The sequence below is a fragment of the Miscanthus floridulus genome, chromosome 6, assembly GCF_019320115.1.
Source record: "Miscanthus floridulus cultivar M001 chromosome 6, ASM1932011v1, whole genome shotgun sequence".
Classification (NCBI taxonomy): Eukaryota; Viridiplantae; Streptophyta; class Magnoliopsida; order Poales; family Poaceae; genus Miscanthus; species Miscanthus floridulus.
The window spans coordinates 141,034,103-141,057,243 of NC_089585.1; the positions used below are offsets into that span (position 1 = coordinate 141,034,103).

Consider the following 23,141-nt stretch of genomic DNA (forward strand, 5'->3'; position numbering starts at 1 on the left):
GTCAAGGCAGTGTTGTTCATTTGTTGCAGCTGCAGAGTCGTAGTCTGTAATAATCTTCTTTGGGATGTAGGCATGGCCAATTATATCGGTAAGATATGTTAGTCAAATAATTCAATTTTCAATTTTAGCTTTTGAATGTTCTGATGAATTCGAGTGCTTGTGCATTAATATCTTCACCGGATGATGTGTTCATGTTTCAATCAGTAGAGTTGTAGGTATAGAAATATATATTTGATGAATGCTTAATTCGGGGAAAGCGAGTTTTTTTTATCTCGAATGCGCACGAGATCTATTTATTTTATTAATTAGCAGGAGGAGACTAGTATAGATGAAAAATTGGCAAGTGATAGAAAACTTATAAAAGAGCAAAAAAATAATAATTTTACTCCCACGTTTTGCGTCGTATTATTACGTATTTGACTCTTCTTTCATCTTGGCAGAGACGGCGCTGAAAAGCCACATGTCTCCTTAAGCTATATTGGCTAGTGGGGATGACTATCTTCCAACCAACGACGATTCTCATCCTTGCTATGTTAATGTTAATTTGATGTTATTTAGGATTTCCCTTAGGAATAAAATAGGGTGCTTGTCATCTAGCCATACAAGGTTCAATTCTCAACCCACGGGATCCATTTATTTTAATAATTAGCAGGAGAGTATAGACGAAAAAATGGCAAGCGATAGAAAACTTATAAAAGAGTAAAGAAAAATACTCCCATGTTTTGCCGCTCAAAACCACTTGTCCCCTTGAGTTTTATTGGCTAGTGGGGGATGGCTATCTTCCAATCAACGAGGGTTCGATTCTCACCTTGCTACGTATTAATTATATATGATGTCATTTTAATCGAAGTGTATCGGGCTTGTTCGCTTGAACTTATCAGCCGGCTTATCAGCTAGAATGTACAGTATTTTTCTCTCACAACAAATCAGCTCCGACCGGCTTATCAGCCGGCTTTAATACCAGCCGAACATGCCCACCACCTTGCTATGTGTTAATTCTATATATGTTAGCGGGCACGCGATGGTTTGTGTCGTGGGCTTGTGCAATGTGAGTTTTTCTTTGAGTGGTGAGTGAGCGTGTCATCGCGGCTTGCGCCCTGCATGTTTGTTTCGAGCCAGCCCATTAGTATCCAACAGAAGAGGTATTGGGCTAAAAATACTCACCCATAGAATGACAAACCCACCCCCCACCCCCCGCGCCGCCTCCCATGCTTATCTATTTCAACTACACAAGCAATGCATACGCTTGCGACTATATATACTCCCATGAACTAGTAAGCTGATGCTCTCTCACATACTCTTTATCTTTATGTCCTGAAATATAGTGGCAGTTTAATTATTCTAAGCCAAACCATCCTAAATCTGACTATGTTTATTGAAACTAATTAAAAATATTTACGATATAAAATGAGACTTGTTAGAAATATTATAAAATGTATTTTCATAATTTATCTATTTAATAATACCATAATATTATTGTTCTTTTAATAAAACTTGGTAAAACTTTAGATGGTTTATTTGATTAGTATAACTAATTTATTAAATTTCAGGACAAGTGAAAAACATGGTCACATTTTGGATGAAACTTTGGTCAAATTTCATTGCGAGAAAATGACTGTTCATGTTTAGTTGCTCATACAATGATCTAAATTTGAAAAGTTTGTACATGAGATTGTGTTAGATGGAAAGAGTATGGTGTCAGCCACAACCACAAGAGGTGGGTGGCCAGGAGCGCCAAAATATAGAGAAAATAGGAGAAAACGACAAATTATATTATATATTATATATAGTAATAAATCTATGTAAGTTATACATACATATAGTATTTCAAATTTAAATGTGTCCTTGCTACAAAAGTTTCAAAAAATATACGAGATCGTTTGAAACGAATGAGTAAATGGTCCAAATTGTAACGAAAATGCTTGCCACGATCGTTCGTCCCGTCCGGACATAGCCTTTCCGAGCCTGCCCAGCGTATAGATCCAACAACACCGCTACCTCTCTTCCACCTCTGGAAAAATTCCCCACTCCCCACTCGCATCAGTGTCGCAGCATCACCGCACATACGCCCCGCCCCCACTCTGTCCCTGCTGCGCCACCTCCCCCACCGCTTGCCCGTCCCCCGCCGCGTCGTGCCCTTTCCCCACCGCATCGCACCCCATCGCTGGCCGTGCCGCGTCCCATCTCTAGCGAGCGGATGGGGCTGGACAACTACAACCGAGTAGCGACAGCGCTGGAGAAGCCGTGCCGACTAGCGCGAGCCTGGGCAGCAAGCAAGCGTGGGATAATCGCAGGAGGAGCGACGGGCTGACGTCCTGTAGCGAAGGTATACGCTAGGCCGACGTCTCCCTGACCCAAGCTCGCCGGCTATAGCAGTTCTCCATCAGGTCTGGATGTTGCAAAAGTATATCTAAGATGTTGCATATGTTGCAATGACAATACTCACATGTTGCATGCGTATGTTTTCAAGTGTTTTAGGCGTTTTCAGACTTGTTGTTTCAACTGTTTCATCTGGATATTGCAAAAGTAGATCTGAATGTTGCATACATTGCAATGACAAAATACACATGTTGCAATACTATGTTTCAGGTGTTTCAGACGTATGTTGCAAATGTTTTCTCTCGATGTTTCAAAAGTAGATCTTGGTGTTGCACATGTTGTAAATGGCTATACATGCATGTTTTAAGTGTTTCATCTGTCTTCATACATATGTTGCAGATGTTTCATGTGGATGTTTCAAAAATAGATTGGGTGTTGCACATTCTGCAATGGTGCCGGTGGCTGGAGGACGGCGACCTGCCACAGGGCTCGCCTCCTACCTCGCGCCTTCCTCGCACGGCGCGCCTCGCCCTCTCCTCTCCTCCCATTCCCTCCCTTCCCTTCCCTCCATCTCCGGTCGCAATTCGAGCTCGACCCACGAGCGCGGAGTCGCGGACGTCGAGTAGGCGCAACAACAGGTGTGGGGGCAGGCTCAGCCGACAAGCGCCCAAACACAACACAGGCGTCTGAACGGGGCTAGCGTCTGGCAGCTAGCCATTCCGAAATTGTATCCTATATTTATTTTAATCCATACTAGGGCAACAAGTCAACAACCTCAGCCCCCAGCTCCCAAAAAAAAAGGAATAAATGGTCAAAATTTTAATCCTAGAGCAGCCTAGCTAAAAGCCTAAGGGCTCATTCCGTTACGGCTTTAGGAGGCCAGGAATCAATTCGGTAGTGAAAGCTTACGCTTTTGTTCGGTTCCTAGGGGATTGTGGCCGGGAACAAATCCAGCCAGGATTACGAGTCTAAGGACCTATTTAGTTCGCCTAGTAGCTACTAAATTTAGTAGCTTTTAGTCATTTTAGTAACTTTTTAACCAAATACTATGACTAAAAGCTACTAAAAGAGCTTTAGTCCTCTCCAATAACTCTAAAGTTACTAAAAGTGACTAAACCGTTTAGTAGCTACTAAAGTTTAGTAGCTCAAACCAAACACCCTCTAATTTATATAAACTTCCTCCAGGCATAATGGTTCCTGCCTCTGTTTCAGGTCAAACGAATGAGCCCTACATAAATAAATTAGAGTAACAATCCAAATCCAGCCAGGATTTCTTCCGGGGCTCGTTCCTGCTGAAACGAACGTGGCATAAAACAAACAAACCCCAAACCCCTTCCGGCGGCCTCTCACCACCGCGGCCATGAAGCGGAAGCAGAGAGCCTCGGTGGCCACCGCCAACGCGGACCACGACTCCGACGCCGACGAGCCCTCTCAAACCCCGCTCCCCCTCGAGTCCTTCTCCGGCGATGCCTGCGCTGCCCTCACAGCTCGCTACGGCCGCTCAGCCGCCCCGCAGCACCGCCACCTCCTCGCCTCAGCCGCCGCGATCCGCTCCATCCTCCTCGACGACGGCCTGCCCCTTACACCAGCCTCCTACCTCCCCGCGGCCGTCTCCGCCCTTCGTGCCGCCGGGTCTGCAGACCCCGCCGCCACCGCCGCCCTTGCCTCTCTGCTTGTCATCCTGCTGCCCCACATCCCATCCTCCCCTTCGTCCCTCCCGCCAGACGCCGCCTCCGAATCTGCCTCCGCACTCGCCGCCTTCCTGTCGTCCCCTGACGCCTCCCGGCTCCCGACAGGCACCGTGCGCTCGGTGGTCAAGTCCCTCGGCCATTTGACCCTCCATCTCGATGCTGCAGCCGATTGGGATGCTGTGGCGGCGCCTCTGGAAGCTCTCCTCGCGGCTTCTGTGGACCAGCGGGCCAAGGTGAGTGAGACAGCTAGTAGCCTAGTAGTACTAGGAATTACTGAATTAGCAATAGACATTTAGCAACCTCGCTCATGTGGATGTCAATCGCTGCTTTCTAGGTTCGCAAATGTGCGCAGGAGAGTGTTGAAAAGCTGTTTGCTTACTTGGGGCAGTGTGATTGCACGAAGAAAGCTAGCAATGCTGCAACTGGCATGTTTGAGAAGCACATTTCTTCAGCCCAAAGTCTTATCCATTTGAATTCAGATATTTGGGAGGGTAAAGAGACAGAAGCGGCTCATATGCTAGGTACAATGGTGAATTTAGTTCCATATCTATCAAAGAAGGCAAGGAAGAAGGTGTTCTTGGATGCTTATCAGTTATTGGGCCCTTGTTTTACCCCACTTACGAGGCACGTTCTAAGGCTTTTGGCAACCTTGTTGGATCATCTGAAGGCTGAAGGTGTTGAATCCGAGGTGGGGAGTCTTGTATCCTTGGTGGTTGCTTACCTGCCTTATGATGAGAAGAAGCCTGATGATACCATTGTCTTAGCATTTCACCTAATTAAAAGTTGCTTGGATAAACTTGTTGGCCACTCAAAATTGTGGATGGAAGCTCTTCCAACTGCATTCGAGGCAGTTTCAGGTGTGTGTGTGTTTACATGTCTTATGCACCAGCCTTGTCTAATTATATATACTGACGCTTTTATTATGAGTTTATGGTATACATATCCATCCAGAAAAAAGTTTTTCCTATTGACATAATTGGCTGACCATATTTGGAAATACACCATGGCACCATGCTTCCTCCAATGTATTCAATGCTTCAATAGGAAGGAATTATGCCTTTAGTATCTCCTAACTGTTCAAATTTTTAGAGTATATCTTGTATGCTGTCACCATTTCTTGTACTTGTCTACTTAGGTTTCTTCGAATATTGCATCATTCAGAATCTGTAGTTTGTTGATCGTGCTTATGCACCCTTCTAGTGGCAACTGTTTCTTTTCTCTTTTTGATTATTCTTTATATATTCAATATAAATAATTAACAATGTAACCTATGTTTAACTCTCAATTTGCAGGATACTTAATTCTGGGCAGCAAATGTTCGGATGATATAGCAAAAGTGGTGCAACACTGTATTGATTCTCATATTGACCAAAATGTTTTGGTCACTAATGGACCACAGCTAACCAACAGTGGCGTTGAGGGTTTGAGTGATCAAAGTGCCCTGAAATCAGTCTGTTTAACAATCAACAGCAGACTTCACACATGTGCTTATCCTCCGGATAGTATCTTAACAGTAGTATTGGGTTTATTTCTGAAACTTGGTATGTCTTCAGTTTTTTCAGCAGTGGCATCTCTTATCTTCAATTGGACTATTGCAGAGATGTTGAACTCCTAGAAATAATTAACCTCACCATCTTGATTTTTGAATGTGATTTTACCTCCACATAAAACTGCATGTGCCTTTTCTACATATCATATGCAAAATGTGCTTGTTGATACAAACAAGCACTCGAAACACTACAAAAGGTTAGATGATGCACCATAAAATGATAAAAATGTGTTAGCTGCAAAGTTAGGAGAACCTGTGTAATCATTTTAGACAGACAGATGAACACACACTTTCAAATCTGTTGTGAATCCTTTTTGCATATGTGCCAATGCCCTGCTCTTTGTATGATCTTATCATTCTGTCAAATGATCCATTAACTATTCTGTTTGAATTATTTTTTCCAGGAGAAAGCTCTTTTCTTTATGAAAGATATCCTACTTACTTTGGCAAAGTTCGTTATGAAAGTGGACAAAGAATCACAACTGAGGAATGTAAGTTCATTTATTGGTATAATGGTATTTGCCTTGTCTTGCTTACTGTGATGCCCCTCAATATAAACATTTCTCAACTTCTTTCGTGACAGAATTATATATAAGTGCTTAAACTCTAGTTTTTGTTGCACTTATATCACCTGCAGGTTGAAGAATGCATTGGAGCAGCAGTGATTGCTATGGGACCAGATAAAGTACTTTCATTACTTCCAATAGCTTTTCATGAAAACCGGACATGCTCAAATACTTGGCTTCTACCTATTCTGGACAAGTATACATACGGAGCTCCGCTGCAATTTTTCCTAGAGCATATTGTGCCACTAGCAAAATCTGTACAAAATGCATCTAACAGGGGTAAGTAACTAGACACAAACAACTCATCCAAAAGCACACAAAACCCAATTTCATATATTTTTTCTTTTATTTCAGTCAAGAAAGAATGGAAACGTAAAGACTTGCAATCTTGGACTGATCAACTGTGGAACTTGCTTCCTTCCTTCTGCCGCTATCCTATTGATGTACATCATAGCTTTGGTTCCCTGTCCAAGTTGCTGGTGGAGATTTCAAAGTCTGATGACTGTCTATACAAATCTGCTGTTAAAGCCCTGCAGGTTTGGATGCTCAGCTATCATACAATGCTGTTTTGTTGTTTGTTATATGATCCCTTTGATATTTCTGCCTTCAGAGAATTTATAAAGATGGTTCAGGCCATATCTTATATATTTTTTATTGTTTCTCAGCAACTTGTAGATGGGACCAGAAGATTAAGTACTGGTGGTCAAGATATTGAAATCTATATGGAACTTTCAGCCTTGTTCTCCTCAAAACCTGATAGCTTCAAATGCGCACGTTTAGATAGGTGCTCCAAAAAAGATGCCCGCAAGAACTTGAAAGTTCTAGCATCACATTCTACTACCAGTCTTCTCTGCACTTTCACGGACTATTTCCTTGACTCCTCACCTGAAAAGCGTGCTCATTTGAAGGTGCGTCTCCTACTCATTTCTTTCAATTTTTTAATTGGTTGCCTGTGATTATTTGAATTTTTAAGTATTAAATCTGTAGTGTACATGCTGTGAAACATCTTATCTTATAATACCTAATTTAGTTATGTCTTAAAAAATCATCTTGTTGCACCCTATTTTAGCCTCATTATTTTTTATACAAGAGTTTGATTTGTTACAGCGTACCTATTTTTTGTCACTTGTCAGATTTGTACTTCCTAACTGTGAACTAAATTTGTTTGGTTGACATAGGTAACTACTACCGAGGTATAATAGAACTTCTTTTATTCATGTGCAACGTTTACTAAGGAGAGATTTTGATGCCAACCATGATCAAGATCAAACTTTCACATTTTCATTCTGAAATGACCCCCTGCTATAATAAAAAAAAAACAGCTCTATCTGTTATGGGTTAGACTCCAGAAGAAGGATAAAAAAAATTGTTTTTCTGAACAGTTAACACCCTAAATGGATGAATGCTAAGTACCAAACAGAATAAAGTTGGGTTTTCCAAAATTTGCAGTAGTTTCCACCTACAAACTAGCATTTTTGGTGTATATATGCATAGTGCAACATTTGGAAGTCCAGTTTTCCCTCTTTTGTTCAGGATCAGTTCTAACTTGTAATAACTTTCATTTGACAAGCCATTTATTGGCTAATGTTGTGTGAGCTTAAATAAATTCTCTGTTAATATATTGTGCTTATAGGCAATATTTTTTACTACACATTTTGTGCTTGATCCGGCCCATTTATCTCTTTCCAGGTAGCTTTGAGATGCCTGGCTCAACTTTCTGGTAGCATGAACATATGTGACCTTTTTGTTTCACTAGTCAAAGGTTTGATTTAGAAGATACTCCATTGGAGCCAGAATGCAAAACCGATGTAGAAGATAGGATGGATGAACTTGTCAAAAAGAAAGATAGGAAGGATGAAGAAAGTACTGAATTCAAAACTGATGAAGTAGATAGGAAGGATGGAGAAAGTACTGAATGCAAAACTGATGAGATAGATAGGAAGGATGAAGAAAGTACTGATGCAACAGTGGAGCTAAATAATAAGAGGTCTGTTGCTTCTTTTCGCTCACCTACAAGATTAATTTTTCATGCTCAGTCGGTGTCTGTTCAAAAAGAGCTCACAAACTGCTTGATGATGTAGTTTTGCTTGTGCATGTCTCTTCTGATGATGCTCAATCTCATCTTGTTACTTTGTGCTAGCTTAGGATTTATACATTATATGATTATAGTTTTGCTTGTGCAGGTCTCTTCTATTAGAACTCTTTTCCACATTTGTTGAAGTTGCTGATGAGGATCTGCTTGATAAACTTTTTGGATTTATCAAGTCTTGTTTGCTGGTACTCTCTATTTCTTTCTGCTCCTGCTACCCCCAAGACCCCAACTCTTAGTAAACATTCTTTTTTTTCATAAACTTTATCTATTCCTTCTGCAGGACAGCAGCATGTCTTGTCACAGCAAAGCTCTCTTTGCATTAAGCATAATTGTGAAGGTTAGTGGTAGTTTCCTGTCAGTCATGACACCTTGATGTTTTTCTTCCTCTTCTTGCTTGAGATGACCTTAATGTCTCATCTTTTTCTTACTTTCAGGAACATAGTGAATATTCTTTGGCTCATTTGGATGAAATGATGCTATTGCTTCATGGAATGAAGTCAGCTTTGGATAGCACAGTTTTAGAAAGCCAACTATTATGCTACCAGCATTTATTGGTTCACATGATTAAGGTAGGTTGACAGTTGGTATTTTTTTCCCAATTGATCATAATGTGATTAGTATCTAGAGCTTTGCTTTGAGAGGGCCTGTGTTTCACTGGTGCTTTGTTTGAAACCATTATGGGGTTTCTCTGGACATCATGCAAAGCCAGAGTCTATTTTTCCTTGCTTATTCGTATATATATGCCTGCAGACTATGCTTATATTGTTACATCTCAGTGATGTCTACACAGAAATATAAAAATAAATAAAAGCAGGGTATTTACAGTACTCAAGTTGCTTTTGTTTCAAATTTATCTAGTAAACTTGTACTCGACAAGTAAACAACTAAACATTTCAATTACAGAAACTAGACAAAAAACACAAGTTTGTTTTCTGAGCTGCACTCTTTTGTACAAAATCTGTTGGTTGTCAGAACCTTAACCAAATGCTAACACTACAAAATTTCATTCTTATAATATGCAACAATGTAAATTTCAATAAGATTTTAAGGTGTTCAATCGAACTTAACATGCACATGAACAAATGACTTGTACTTTTGCAAAGTGTGTGTGCATGTGTGTTGTGCCTATAATAGATATGCAACTCAATAACAACTTCATTCTTCATCTTTATGTGTTTATCTGATCAGATTTACTTCACTAAGACATCACGATGTCGTTTTGAAATTGGGTGTGCCTGCTACTGAGTCACGAGCGATGAACAATGTTTATTGAAATATGACTGCATTTCTTATCTTGCGCTTGTGTTCATGAATTGCCTTAGCTAGTTTTGTTTTATATAGTTTGGGTTTGTCTTGTATTTCTCTGACATACATTTTTACTATTTCAAGGTTAATGAAGAGAACACCAGCAAGAAGGCATTCTTGATTCTAAATGAGCTAATAGTTGCACTAAAGGTTTTCCTTTCTTACCTTCACATGCTAAACAATTATTAAATGTGTATTAGATAATATCCTGCCAAAAGTACATCATTCCTGTATGGAAATCTGAACAGTAATGGTGTATGGAAAAGGTTGTAACATGAGAAACTCTCTTTCTCTGATGCCAATGTGCTCTATTTATTCAAAATTCCTTTCTTTTTTTCTGGTGCAGTCTAAGAAGGAAAGTAGAAAACTAGCATATGATGTGCTCCTGGCAACTAGTACAAACTTGAGGAGCTCAGAGTCAAATAGTGCAGAGTCAGATCTTCAACGACTGTTCACAATGGTTAGCTACATAAAATACTCTATTCTTAACATATTTCCCTTTGTTTTATTTGGTTTTGAAATTTATTTATAGTGTCTTGTCGGACAGTTACCTTTTGTTTCCTGCTGCTAGTTATTTCTGCCGAACATTTTTCTTGGCATTCCTCTGCAGTTATATGGAGTGACATGTCCAGCTGTATCTTTAGGCTTCATTTGGATACATCCCCTCAAATCCAAACATATTACTCCTCCATTCCACAATGTAGGTTGTTTTAGTTTTTTTCTAAGTCAAACTTCTACAATTTTGACTAAGTTTATAGAAAAGTGCACCAATATCTACAACATAAAATGATTTCATCAAATCCACTGAAATATTTCTTGATAGTGCACTTATTTGGTATTGTAGATGTTAATATATTTTTTGTATAACTTCGGTAAAAGTTTTAGAATACTCCATTTTTAGTCTACTTTGAAGATATACAATCACCATCACTAAGATTTAAACCACTGATTCTCAAAAAAAAAAAAGATTTAAACCACTAATAATATCACAAAACACTCCGATTGTTCTATTAGGAGCACAGGGAGGCATCTTCTAAAGGATAGCAGGTTATACTTTGCTACACAATTCTCATGGAAAAACTATAGAACTATGGAGGCTTTTGAATAAGTAGTATCCATGGTGCTTACACCTTGTAAATTATGTGATGAGCAACGAAACCGCATGAAGATCGCAATGGAGCTGTAACAGTAGCTAATCAAATGCATAGCCTTTTCTTTTTCCAATTCACAACTATTTGCAAACTTGTAACATCTATAAATCACATGGATTATTTTGTGTGAACGGCATAAATAATCAGTGTAATTCTATATGTTAAGTGCGTAAGTTGCATTTACAAGTTTTATTACTGAAGCTTATTGACTATCTTCTTTTTATTCAGGTAATGGGATATCTTTCAAGTCCATCTCCTCACATAGTGAGTGGAGCAATTGCTGCACTATCATTGCTTATATACAGTGACGCTAATTTTTGCATGGAAGTACCGAATCTGATAGAGTCAGTGTTAGTTTTGCTGCAACATAAAGCCATTGAAGTAACTAAAGTCAGTTCTGTGATTCCCTATGTCCATCTTTTCAGTTCTTTTCCTAATTCCTATTGTTAAGGGTCTGGTATGCTCGATTTTAGGCAGCCTTGGGCTTTGTCAAGGTATTGGTAACTTCTTTGCAACCACAAAAACTATTGAACTTGCAAGCAGATATCGTAAGTGGGATATTACCATGGTCATTGGTTACGAAGCACCATTTCAAAGGGAAGGTTGGTAGAAATATTCCAAGGTTTAATTCCCATATTTTATTGTTTTCTGTACAGGGGTATGAATGACATGTTGTAATCTTATATTTGCAGGTTGTACTAATATTAGAAATATTGATTAGGAAATGCGGGTTTGATGCTATCAACTTAATTACACCTGACAAGTTCAAGGGCTTTGTTAGAAGTGTTCAAGAGGTAAGATTCACATTATACTAACTTGCCACTTAGCCATGGAAACAATATATTATTTGTTTGATCAATGGGGCATGTTTTTAGTGAGTTCTTTTATGAGCTTTATATTGGTAATGACTAAGAGCAAAATTGATTGCTTGTGTACCTGTGACATATATTTTGGTAGCCCTGTATATGTATTTGTAAACAGCATGCCTGGTTAAGGCATATGATATGAAGCAGATCATTAAATACTATTTTTGTATACTCAGGTGGTAGAAACATCCTGTACTGATTTTTTTAGTATGTACTATATTCATCCAGTTAACACGAATACAGATACATCGTTTGTACCTTATGTTCTACTCCGTATGTATCATCTCAAAATAGCATGTACTTGCAATTTTCAGGGTCGCAAAGGAAATCGTAACCAAACTGATGGTGCACATCTCGAGGCAAAAGAACACGAGCAACGTGATGGCAAAAGGTTAGCCCGGAGTCATTTTTTTCCGGTGCTTAACAAGTTGCTTAATGGTTTATTGTTGTACAGGAGGAAACGGGTTGACTCTAATGCTGAAACTGGACAAGAAGGAACACCTAGTCGTCCACCAAATAGTTGGTCAGCTGGGAAGAAGCAGGGCAAGGATTTTCATTTGAAGAAAAGGACAGGGAGAGGCAACCCTCATGCTGCAAAAAGGCATCAAAGCAGAGATTCAGGTGGCAAAGGTGATAGGACTAATTTCAAGCCGAAGTCAAAATGGCAACCAGGAAATAGCCAAGGAAACAGAGGCGATAAATCGCGTGGCAGCAACCAAAAAAGAACTAGGCGCGGTGCCTCCAGCAAGATGCAAAATAGTGAGGCTCGAGCACCTGGGCACTCTCCTAGTTTCAAGAAGCGTAAGAGATCGACAGCATGAGATGTTTCACTTGCACCACCCTGTCACCGACTGGGATTCATGGTTCATGGGGATGGCTCTGAATTTTGCATTGTCGACCCCAGCTTTTACCTACTAATGCTTTCATCTTGAAGAAGATCTTTGCAAAACTTGTGAAATTACGGTCATACTCGACTCTGTTGTGAATCCACCGTTTTGTAGAGTAAAATTTTGACTTGTAGGTGGATTGAATACAATTGCAATCAATGGATTTTGATTATAAAGAAATCAATAGGTTATCTATCACTTTGGTTGACCACGTCCTTACCTGCTTTTATCTACCCTTGCGAGTTGCGACTGTTTCAGCCGTTTTGTTGCTGACATGTATAGTGTTGGCAAAATTGTTGTCTACTATTTGAGGACGATATCGAAGTTAGGTACAACAAATATGTTATGTTTGGTTCTTTTGCTAGGAGTGCTTGCCCTAAAATCTACAGCTGCCTAGTGTCAGCAAAAAGCAACGAAAGCTGAATATATATAATATACTTGCTCACATTTAGAGGCATATTGAACATATTCTTCAGGTCCATTACGATCTTTGTAGCAGCAGCAGCAAAATGCATACGATGCCAAGTTCAGGCAACCAAAACGTAAGATCAAACCCAAGGCAGCAAGAACTACCTTCGGCAATCTGTTAACCCCATGGCTCGTTGGCTACTGAAACAACATGGAAATGGAAACAGGGAAATCTCACGAAATAAAAAAAAAATAAAACACATTTAGCCCCTTTGGAACGCAGAAATTTCACATGATTTGTACAGGATTTTCACAAGAAACACGCATGAAATAGGAAAATTTTCTATGTTCCAGAGGGGGCCTCACAAGTCTAAACATCAATATGGGATCCAATGTCCAATCTGGCTCGAGATCTTCCTTGGCGCAGCCCAATCTCCCTCTCGGCTTCCCTTTACCGCAGCCCAAATCAGTCCAGCCCAACGACATCTTTGGTGTCACATACCCGACTACATCTAATTGCCCCTCCATCATTCTTGACTCTTGAACCTGAGCGCCCACATTACCCACGTCATCCCAAAGAAACATCAGAATAATATATTATACAAGATAAATATATACAAACCCTAATACTCCTCCGCGGCCGGCCGGCCCGGGTCCGCGCCCCCGGACACTCCTAGCTGGACCCGCTGACCGACCCACTGGCTCGTCCGCACTGTTCTTTAATTAGCGATGTGGCTCCTTCTCATCCACGGGACGGACACGCGGAGGCAGCTGCCTAGCCACGCGACGCACGCACTTGGCCCGGCTGCTCCCTGACGCAGCGCCGCTAGCATCGGCGTCGGCGCGGGCTGCTCTAGCTCGGCGAGCGCGTCGAGCTCGTGGCACGTGTGCCGTGGTAGCCACCGGGCGCTGCATCTTGCGCGCCTTCCGGTCCATCTTGGGTGGCGTAGCGTAGCCCGTGCGGATTGCCGGCGCCAGAGGAGCCTTGCTTGACGAGCACGGCGAAGAGGGCGTCGAAGCGGCGGAGCAACGGGTCGACGCAGCGGGTGGATAGACGGGCGACGGCGCGGGAGCAGGTGAAGCTTGACAAAATCAGCTCGCAGCCCTACGCCGCGCCGTGCACCGGCCGGCCAAGCCCCGGCCGAGGCCGCGCCCCATCCCCCACCAGATAGGCCATGGCCACCGACGACATCGTGTTTCAAGTGTTTTAGATGCTTCAGACTTATGTTTGAAGCGTTTAATCTGAATGTTGTAAAAGTCAATCTCGGATGTTGCATATGTTGCAATGACAATATACGCACGTTGCAAGCATATGTTTTCAAGTCTTTCAGTTGTTTTGAAAGTATGTTTCAGGTGTTTCATCATGATGTTGCACAACATGCATGTTTGAAACACATGTTCCAAGTGTTTCAGGTGTTTCATATGTATGTTGCAAAACTAGATCTAGATGTTGCATATGTTGCTATGCCTATACAAGCATGTTTCAAACGTATGTTTCAAGTGTTTCATCTGTTTTCAGTCGTATGTTGCAAGTGTTTCTACTGGATGTTTCAAAAGCAGATATGAGGGAGCACATGTAGCAATGGCCCCATTGGCTGGCGGACAGCGTTCTGCCATAGCCGTCTGCTACTGTTGTTGGGGCGCTGCCCGTGGGTCACAGTGCAGGCGCCTGGGGCCGGCAGACGCCTCCCATCGCGTATCTGCAGGTGGGGTGAGGAGGGCGCGGGGGGCGCGCTCCTGGTCCGATGGGGTAACGGTCCTCTTGTTACGCGGGTGCGGTAGGCACGAGCGAGCACGCAAAAAGCGTGCTAGTCAACGATAATATTCTCGTGAGTGGCGAGCGCGGCGCGGGCGTCCGGACGCGAGCTTTTGTCCGGACGTCTTGGCGCTAGACCCTCCCATATACAAACTGTCACCACATATGGTACTTTTGTCAGCTTTAGGTGCAACATTATGAAGAGGTGTCTTGTCTGAAGCTGGAACTTTTCCATTATTAAAAAAAGGTGCAACATTATGAGGATTTCTCTCATGTTCTTCACCTCGGACATTTGGGGACATAAAGATATAAAGATCTTCGAGGTCATCGTCACCCAAATTTAGGGAAATATTATTGACTTTGATGCTAGCATAAGCAAACTCGTATGCTGAACTGATCTGGTACCTCACAGCCTTGCAGTTTCTTAACTCCGATGACAGAAAGTGCTAGGCATGCACTTGCTGAACCTCGTTACACTCTGCTGTATAATCTTTCAGCCATGTTTCCTTCTCATCCTTGTCCTCGACCATTAGGTCTTCGGACCATCTCTTGATTTGGAGTGTGGGACGTCCAGGATGGATGTCGGCTGTGTTCTTGATGGCAGCCTCTGCAGCCTCTACCCTACTTCTAGTAGCACCATAACAATAAATGTCAATACTGAGTTGCTCCAGGCTTGCAAGGTGCTCAAAGGAGAACTCAAAACCCATATCAGACTCTGATTCTTCCGCGTTAAACTCAAGGTTAAAACTTTTGAGCATTGGCATTGCTTCCCTTTCACAAACCATCCTCAGCCCGCCAATCCCTTTGGTCCGGAAAACAAACTCCTTCAGGCAACAGAATAGATGCCTGCCGATGGTGAGCCTGTCACCGGGGGCTTCACTTGAAATCAGACTGACGTAAAGCAGTGAGGGCATGCCTGAGAGTATGCAGAGCTCTTCCTGTTTAATTTTAGTGACACCAACGCCAAGGTGGGCAAGACTAACAAGATATGACACCCTTTGTGGAAGTCTACTAAGAGAAGGACAGCATATGAGCTTCTGAAGACATCGAGCATCACTGCATTGTTAGCTAATCTACTGTTACCTTATGTGAATACAGCAAGGGAAGGCGGCGCCGAAAAGGCCCCCTGCTGTGATACTGTAGCCGCTGCAGGTGCAAGCGCCGTACGGCTCACCTGCAGCACTGTAGCCATGCAGTGGCCAGCGCAGAGTCAGCTCTGTATGTTATCTAGTTACTGTTACAGCATGTGGGCTGTACTAGGACTAGATAGATAGAGTTGTATAAATATACTACCACGGCAACTCAGTAAAGAAAGTTCAGATTTGTCATCACACAGACAGGGCTTCGGCCAACGCTGGTGTCTTGTATTGTGTGTGCTTGCTCTGTTCTCCCTTCTTCTTCTAGCTCTGGTCGTAGTGCGTGGCATGGACAACGCCTACTCGTGGTCGGCACGGCTAGTGGGTGCTCGGCAACACTAGCGGATGCTCGGCAAGATTGGCTGAGTGGTTCACTCGCCTGAGCCGGTAATCCTGTGGGCCAACAAGTGGTATCAGAGCCGTACAAGTGTCGTCGCCAAGTTGGGCGACAGCAGTGGCACTGCTGTGGCTGCCCAGCCACGATAGGAGGTCGTTGTTCGCACGGTGCGAGAGATCAGCGGCACCAGTTGGCCGACGCTGACTCGCAGCAACTATGGAGAGTGGTCAGTGACCATGAAGGTCAAGCTCAGAGCCCGACGGCTCTAGAATGCTGTTGACAAGGGCACCGACAATGAGGAGGATGACATGTCAGCGTTGGAGACTATCCTCACTGTTGTATCGGTGGAGTATAGGGAACCGTTGGGGACAAAGAGCTCGGCTAAGGAGGCGTGGGAGGCTATTACGGCGATGCGCGTCGGTTCCGACCGCGCAAAGAAAACGACGGCCCAGCTTCTGAAGCAGGAGTACGCTATCCTCAAGTTCAAGGATGGTGAAACGGTGGAGGACTTCTCCCTCCGCCTGCAGACGCTCATCAGCAAGCTGAAGAGCCATGGCGTCACCATCGATGAAGAGGAGGCGGTCTCCAAGTACCTCCACTCCGTGCCAACCAAGTACATCCAGATCGCTCTCTCCATAGAGACGATGCTGGACTTGTCCACCCTTACCATTGAGGATGTGACAGGCCGTCTGCGGGCGGTGGACGAACGCCTAGAGCAGGCGACAGCAACGAAGGACAGCGGGAAACTCCTGCTGACGGAAGAGGAGTGGGCTGCTCGGAGGAACTCCGGAAAGACAGCCTCCTCCCGTCGCGGTGGCAAGGGCAAGCACCGCGACAGGGCTTCTTCGGAGAAGAAGCAGGTCGACCCCAACGCCTGCCGACGTTGCGGGAAGATGGGCCATTGGGCACGAGAGTGCCCAAATCACAAGTAGAAGAAGAAGGTTGAAGCTCACCTGGCGCGAGCCGATGATGAGAATGAGGCCACTGTCCTGATGGCGACGTTTTGTGCACTGCACGACATCGAGGCTGAGGGAAAGAAAGAGGCGACGATGGTGGAAGGACCTGGGAGGGCCCTGAAGACCGTCAACCTCAACGAACCGTGTGCCCAAGTTCACCTCGGGCGTGTGGGCGTCGACCAGGAGCAGCGGTGGTATCTGGAATCTAGTGCCAGCAACCACATGACGGGCTCCAAGGAATCCTTCTCCGAGCTCGACGGCGATGTTACCGGTACGGTAAAGTTTGGTGACGGCTCAAGGGTGGCTATCCAAGGGCGTGGCACCATCATCTTCAGATGCCAGAACGGGGAGCACCGCGCGCTAACGGATGTATACTACATCCCATAGCTGCGTTCCAGCATCATCAGCATTGGTCAGCTGGATGAGCGTGGTAGCGAAGTACTGATCAAGGATGGCGTCCTTAGGATCAGGGACCGGGAGCAGCGACTTCTTGCTAAGGTGAAGAGGTCCCTGAACCGGTTGTACCTGCTCGACCTGAAGGTAGAGCAGCCGGTGTGCCTAGCGGTAAGGCACTCCGAGGAACCATGGATGTGGCATGCCTGGTTCGGACATCTCAGCTTCGACGCGCTTGGTCGGCTGGAGAAGATGGTCTGAGGACTACCCCACATCAAGCACGGAGGCGAGCTATGTGACAGCTGCCTGGTCGGGAAGCAGAGGAGGCTACCTTTCCCAAAGGCGACCAAGTATCGCACGGAGGAAGCTCTCGAGCTCGTTCACGGCGACCTCTGCGGGCTGATCACACCTGCTACATGCGGTGGTTGGTGGTACTTCCTCCTGCTCGTGGATGATTGCAGTCGCTACATGTGGCTGCAACTCCTGACAAGCAAGGATGAAGCGGCGGCGGCGATCAAGAAGTTCAAGACGCGCGTGGAGGCCAAGAGGGGCAAGAAGCTCCGCATGCTGAGGACTGATTGCGGTGGTGAATTCACTTCGGTAGAGTTCGCTACGTACTACGCGGATCAGGGTGTGGGCCAACACCACACCGCGCTGTACTCGCCACAACAGAATGGCGTGGTGGAGAGGCGAAACCAGACGATGGTCGGCATGGCCCGATCCATGATGAAGGCCAAAGGCATGCCGACAAAGTTCTAGGGAGAGGCGGTGACCACGGCGGTGTTCATCCTCAACCGCGCTCCGACCAAGGCCCTGACGGGCAAGACGCCGTTCGAAGCTTGGTATGGGTGCAAGCCGAACGTGTCATTCCTCCAGACATTCGGTTGCATCGGCCACGTCGGGAAGACGAAGCCGAACCTCACCAAGCTGGAGGACAGGAGCACATCGATGGTGTTCCTAGGCTACGCGGAGGGTACCAAGGCGTACCGGCTCTACGACCCACGCAAAGACAAAGTGCTTGTCTCGCGCGACGTTGTGTTCGACGAGGAGGTGGCCTTGGGACTGGAGCAGTCCAAGCACGGGGGAAGCTGGCGGCTTCACCAACACCTTCGTCATCGAACACTTAGTCATCCACGGTGGTGGAGACGCTGTAGAACAGGTGCCGAGCACTCCGACGGTAGAGTCGAGCACTCCTGGGGCAGTGCTGAGCACTTCCGGAGGGATGCCGAGCACGCTAGGAGTGGTGCCAGGAGGTTCTGCTGTGGTGGCGATTACTCCAGGACGGGTGCCGAGCACTCCCGTGGCGGAGCCAAGACATCTTGCAGTGGTACCGACCACTCCAAGACTGAGGTTGGACACTCCTATAGTGTGGCCGAACACTGCAGGAGTAATGACGAGCTGTCCAGAAGCAGTGCCAAGCACTTCAGATGCTGTGCCGAGCACTCCGGCGGAACAGGGAGCTCCATCGACGCCGATCGAGTTCGCCTCACCTCCAAGTGACATCACTGAGTTCGTGGACGCCTACCACGAAGGTGAGGAGGTGCGGTTCCGTAGGCTGGACGACATCGTCGGCGGCACAGGTCCCTCAGGTCTAGCGGGCAGGCTGCTCAACGACGCAGAGCTGCTACTCGTCAGCGCAGAGGAACCACCCACGTTCGCGCTAGCCGAGTGCGATGGAAACTGGCGACGGGCGATGCTGGAGGAGATAAAAGCGATCGAAGAAAACGAGACTTTGTAGCTCATCGATCCTCCTCAAGGATGCCGTCCGATCAGCCTGAAGTGGGTGTACAAGGTCAAAAGGGACGAGTTCGGCGCCATTGTCAAGCACAAAACGCGCCTCGTCGCCTGAGGCTTTGTTCAGCGTGAGGGCATCGACTTCGAGGAAGTCTTTGCACCAGTAGCGCGCATGGAGTCGGTTCGTTTGCTACTAGCCTTGGCAGCAACAAAGGACTAGCGCGTCCATCATTTGGACGTTAAATCGGCCTTCCTCAACGGCGAGCTGGCGGAAACGGTTTTCGTCAGGCAACCTCCAGGGTTCGCTGTCAAGGGAGAGGAGCACAGGGTGCTCTGACTGCGTAAGGCGCTCTACGGGCTATGGCAAGCCCCTCGAGCATGGAACGCCAAGCTTGACGCCACGCTGGGCGAGCTTGGGTTTCAAAGGTGCGCAACCGAGCACGCGCTCTACACGTGACGACGGGGGAAGGAGGAGCTCGTGGTTGGCGTGTATGTGGATGACTTAATCATCACCGGCGCGCGCACAGAGGACATCAACAGCTTCAAGCGCGAGATGGTGGCTCGTTTTCGAATGAGCGATCTCGGCGCGCTCTCCTACTACCTCGGCATCGAGGTGAGACAGGGGAAGGAGGAACTCACGCTCGGTCAGAGCGCGTATGCCTCCAAGCTGTTTGGAGAGGAACGTCATGGTGGAGTGCAAGCCATGCGTGACTCCGATGGAGGAGCGACTAAAACTGACGAAGGCCAGTACCGTGGCGAAGGTGGATGCAACACTCTACCGGAGCATCGTCGGCGGTCTGCGCTACCTAGTCCACACGAGGCCAGACATTACATTCGCCGTGGGCTACGTCAGTCGCTTCATAGAGGATCCCAGAGAGGATCACTGGGCTGCGGTGAAGCGGCTACTGCGCTATGTCAAGGGGACGGTGAATCATGGGATCATCTTCTCTAAGACCGGTGGGAGTAGGCTGCAGCTCACGGTGTTCAGCGATGTAGACATGGCGGGGACATCGACGGACGATGGAGCACCTCTGGCGTGCTTGTCTTCCTCGGGTCGGCCCCAATTTCATGGCTATCGCTGAAACAGAAGGTGGTGGCGCTATCTACGTGCGAGGCATAGTACGTAGCGGCAGCCACGGCGGCGTGCAAGTTGTGTGGCTACGCCGGCTGCTGGGCGAGCTGACCGGTGTGGAAGCTCACCAACCAGCACTGATGGTGGACAACCAGCCCATCATCGCCCTCACGAAGAATCCGGTTCTGCACGACCGGAGTAAACACATCGACGTGAAGTTCAACTTCCTCAAGGACTGTGTTGATGGAGGGCAGATCATCATCGAGTTCGTCGAAACTGGTCGGCAACTCGCGAACGTCCTCATCAAGCCGCTCGGACGACTTCGACTCACGGAGCTGAAGGAGATGATCGGCATAGAGGGGGTACAAGGGTTAGCAGTAGGATTAGGGAAAGATTGTTAGCTAATCTACTATTACCTTGTGTGAATACAGCAAGGGAAGGCGGCGTCGAAAAGGCCCCCTGCTGTGATACTGTAGCCGCTGCAGGTGTAGGCGCCGCACGGCTCACCTGCAGCACTGTAGCCATGCAGTGGCCGGCGCAGAGTCAGCCCTGTATGTTATCTAGTTACTGTTACAGCATGTGGGCTGTACTAGGACTAAATAGATAGAGTTGTATAAATAGACTACCACGACAACTCAGTAAAGAGAGTTCATATTTGCCATCACACAGACAGGGCTTCGGCCAACGCTGGTGTCTTGTATTGTGCGTGCTTGCTCTGTTCTCCCTTCTTCTTCTAGCTCTGGTCGTAGTGCGTGGCACGGGCAACGTCTACTCGTGGTCGGCACGGCTAGTGGGTGCTCGGCAATACTAGCGGGTGCTCGGTAAGATTGGCTGAGTGGTTCACTCGCCTGAGCCAGTGATCCTGTGGGCCAACATGCATATTGAATCCATCAGTTTATCTGCTGCTGGGTAATCTCCAAAGTCAATTTCCAGCGACTTCAGCTCGTGTTTGGCCAACAGAGTGAGAGATGACTCTAAAGACTCCTGGTACCTCTCATGTCATGATCACCAAGTTTAGAAGGATATGTGCAACAGGATTGAGCCACATCAATTTGTCTTGAGGTTGTAATTATTCTACTGCACATATTATTTTCAGGTAAAGCAGACTTTAAAGATTCCCATGCAGCTATGCTCCAAATATCATCAACGATGATGAGGTACCTGCAAGGAATAATACATTCAAAAGCTCAACATCAGAATCACAAATGCTAAAGTATGCACACTTTCAAAGCATATCAGGGCAGCTAACAACATGCAGTGAAATTATCATAATTCAACAAAACTTAACATTGACACATATACTTATATCGTTATATGCCCCTTCTAGTGTCATAAGGCAGTTCGTTTTTAACATTGACACATATACTTCAAAGATTTGAATATACCTCTTATCTTGCAGGAATGCTCTGAGCTTGTCTATGAGCTGCCGCTCATCATCTGACGCATCAACTCCACCCCTAGTTCCTTGAGCATATCGGTCAGTATCTTCTTCATGTTTGGATTCCTTGAAATTGGCACAAATGCTGCGGAAACGAACTGGGCTCTGATTTTGCAGAACACTTGATTCGCGAGAGTCGTCTTACCAAGTCCACCAAAACCCACAATGGATACCACTTTGAGTTTCTCTGTCGACGAGTAGTCATCTTCCATCAGCCACTGAATGATCTTCTCCCTTGGGCCATCAATCCCAACGAGCCTATCAGATTCCACATAAAGCGCCGGCAGCCTCGGATCGATCTGGGTCGTCGCACTCATGTCAGCAGCAACGACAGAAGCATCGACCTTGTACCTCAACCGCCGATCGCTTTCCTCCACCACGCTAGCCTTGAGCCCTTGGATCACGCCGGCGATCTTGTGGCGCGACCATATGTTCCTGATCTTCCGGGCGGTGTTCTGGACGATACTGGTGGCGGCATCGGTGCCACCGCCGCCACGCCTCACCTCGTGCAGGAAGAGGTCGGTGCAGTCCTCGACGTCGTAGCTCAGCTCGCGCACCTTGTTCCTCCACTCTTTGGACTGCTCGTCCAGCCTCTCCTCGCTGTTGGACAGCTTCACGAGTAGGGCGTTCATGCTGCTGAGCTCGTCCCTCAGGAACAGGATCCCGCCCTTGACGCTCTTGAGGTGCCTGTACTCCCCCTCGATCAGGGTGGTGAGCTTGTGGAGCATCAGGGAGTTCATCACCCCTGTGGAAACACTCGCTATTGGTCCAACCATACTGATCTATCGTGCTTGACTGATTGTTCTTGGTGGATGTAGGAATAGGATAGCTCTCGCGTAGCAGCAGCGGCGCGAGGGCTTCAGCACTCCGGGTAGTGGTGGCGGCGATGGGCCGATCAGAAGCTCGATCCGATCGACTGGTGGGGAGCCCGATCCAGGGCGGTGGTGGATGTGAAAGGGCGAGCGCGACTCGTGCGGTGGCGACGACGCCAGCAGCCCAGCACCACCTGCACCAGCGAGAATCACGTACGATCCGTCCGGTCGGGAGCTCGATCGATCCAGCAGGGCGACTGTGGACGGCACCGCCGGAAGGGCTGCCAAGCACGAGCCCCTCAAATCCTCCCGGCGCCTCGAGGTTGACTGGCCGGAGAGAGAAGGATCCGGGCTCCCGTTGTTGGAAGGGAAGGGCGCCGGCGGGGAGGAGAATTTTGGAGTGTCAATCAGCGGCGGAGGGTTGTGTCGAGGGGGGGGGGGGGGGGGGGGGGGGGGGGGGGGATGGGGGGGACTGTAGTTGCACAGTGTACACTCCTCTCTCTAAAAGTCATACGAAGCAGGCCATTGCTCGTTGACGCGTCTCGCAGTCTTGGCCCACTAGCCACAGGCACGGCCCGTGGCGCGCAACGTCTTTTTTTCTAATTTTTTTATTGTTTAATAATATTACTAGTGTCTCCCTGTATTTCTCTAACTTAAACTAACTTTGATCTAA

At 46.4% G+C, this 23,141-nt stretch overlaps 1 protein-coding gene and 1 pseudogene across 1 annotated transcript; one reads left to right on the plus strand and one right to left on the minus strand.

The window, feature by feature from the left end:
- The first annotated feature begins 3,617 nt into the window (after nucleotides 1-3,617).
- LOC136459945 (uncharacterized) lies at nucleotides 3,618-12,624 on the plus strand (annotated as a pseudogene).
- Nucleotides 12,625-20,741: 8,117 nt separating this feature from the next.
- Nucleotides 20,742-22,888, minus strand: LOC136459946 (disease resistance protein Pik-2-like). The gene is made up of 2 exons (XM_066459789.1): nucleotides 21,604-22,888; nucleotides 20,742-21,379 (listed from the first exon to the last, which is right to left on the minus strand). Exon 1 carries the CDS (start codon nucleotides 22,430-22,432, stop codon nucleotides 21,635-21,637), a length of 798 nt encoding a protein of 265 aa, XP_066315886.1. The 5' UTR covers nucleotides 22,433-22,888; the 3' UTR covers nucleotides 20,742-21,379; nucleotides 21,604-21,634.
- Nucleotides 22,889-23,141: the final 253 nt, after the last annotated feature.

Excerpts from the sequence above, each read along its gene's own strand:
- LOC136459946 (XM_066459789.1), bottom strand. The coding sequence starts at position 22,432 with ATGGTTGGACCAATAGCGAGTGTTTCCACAGGGGTGATGAACTCCCTG.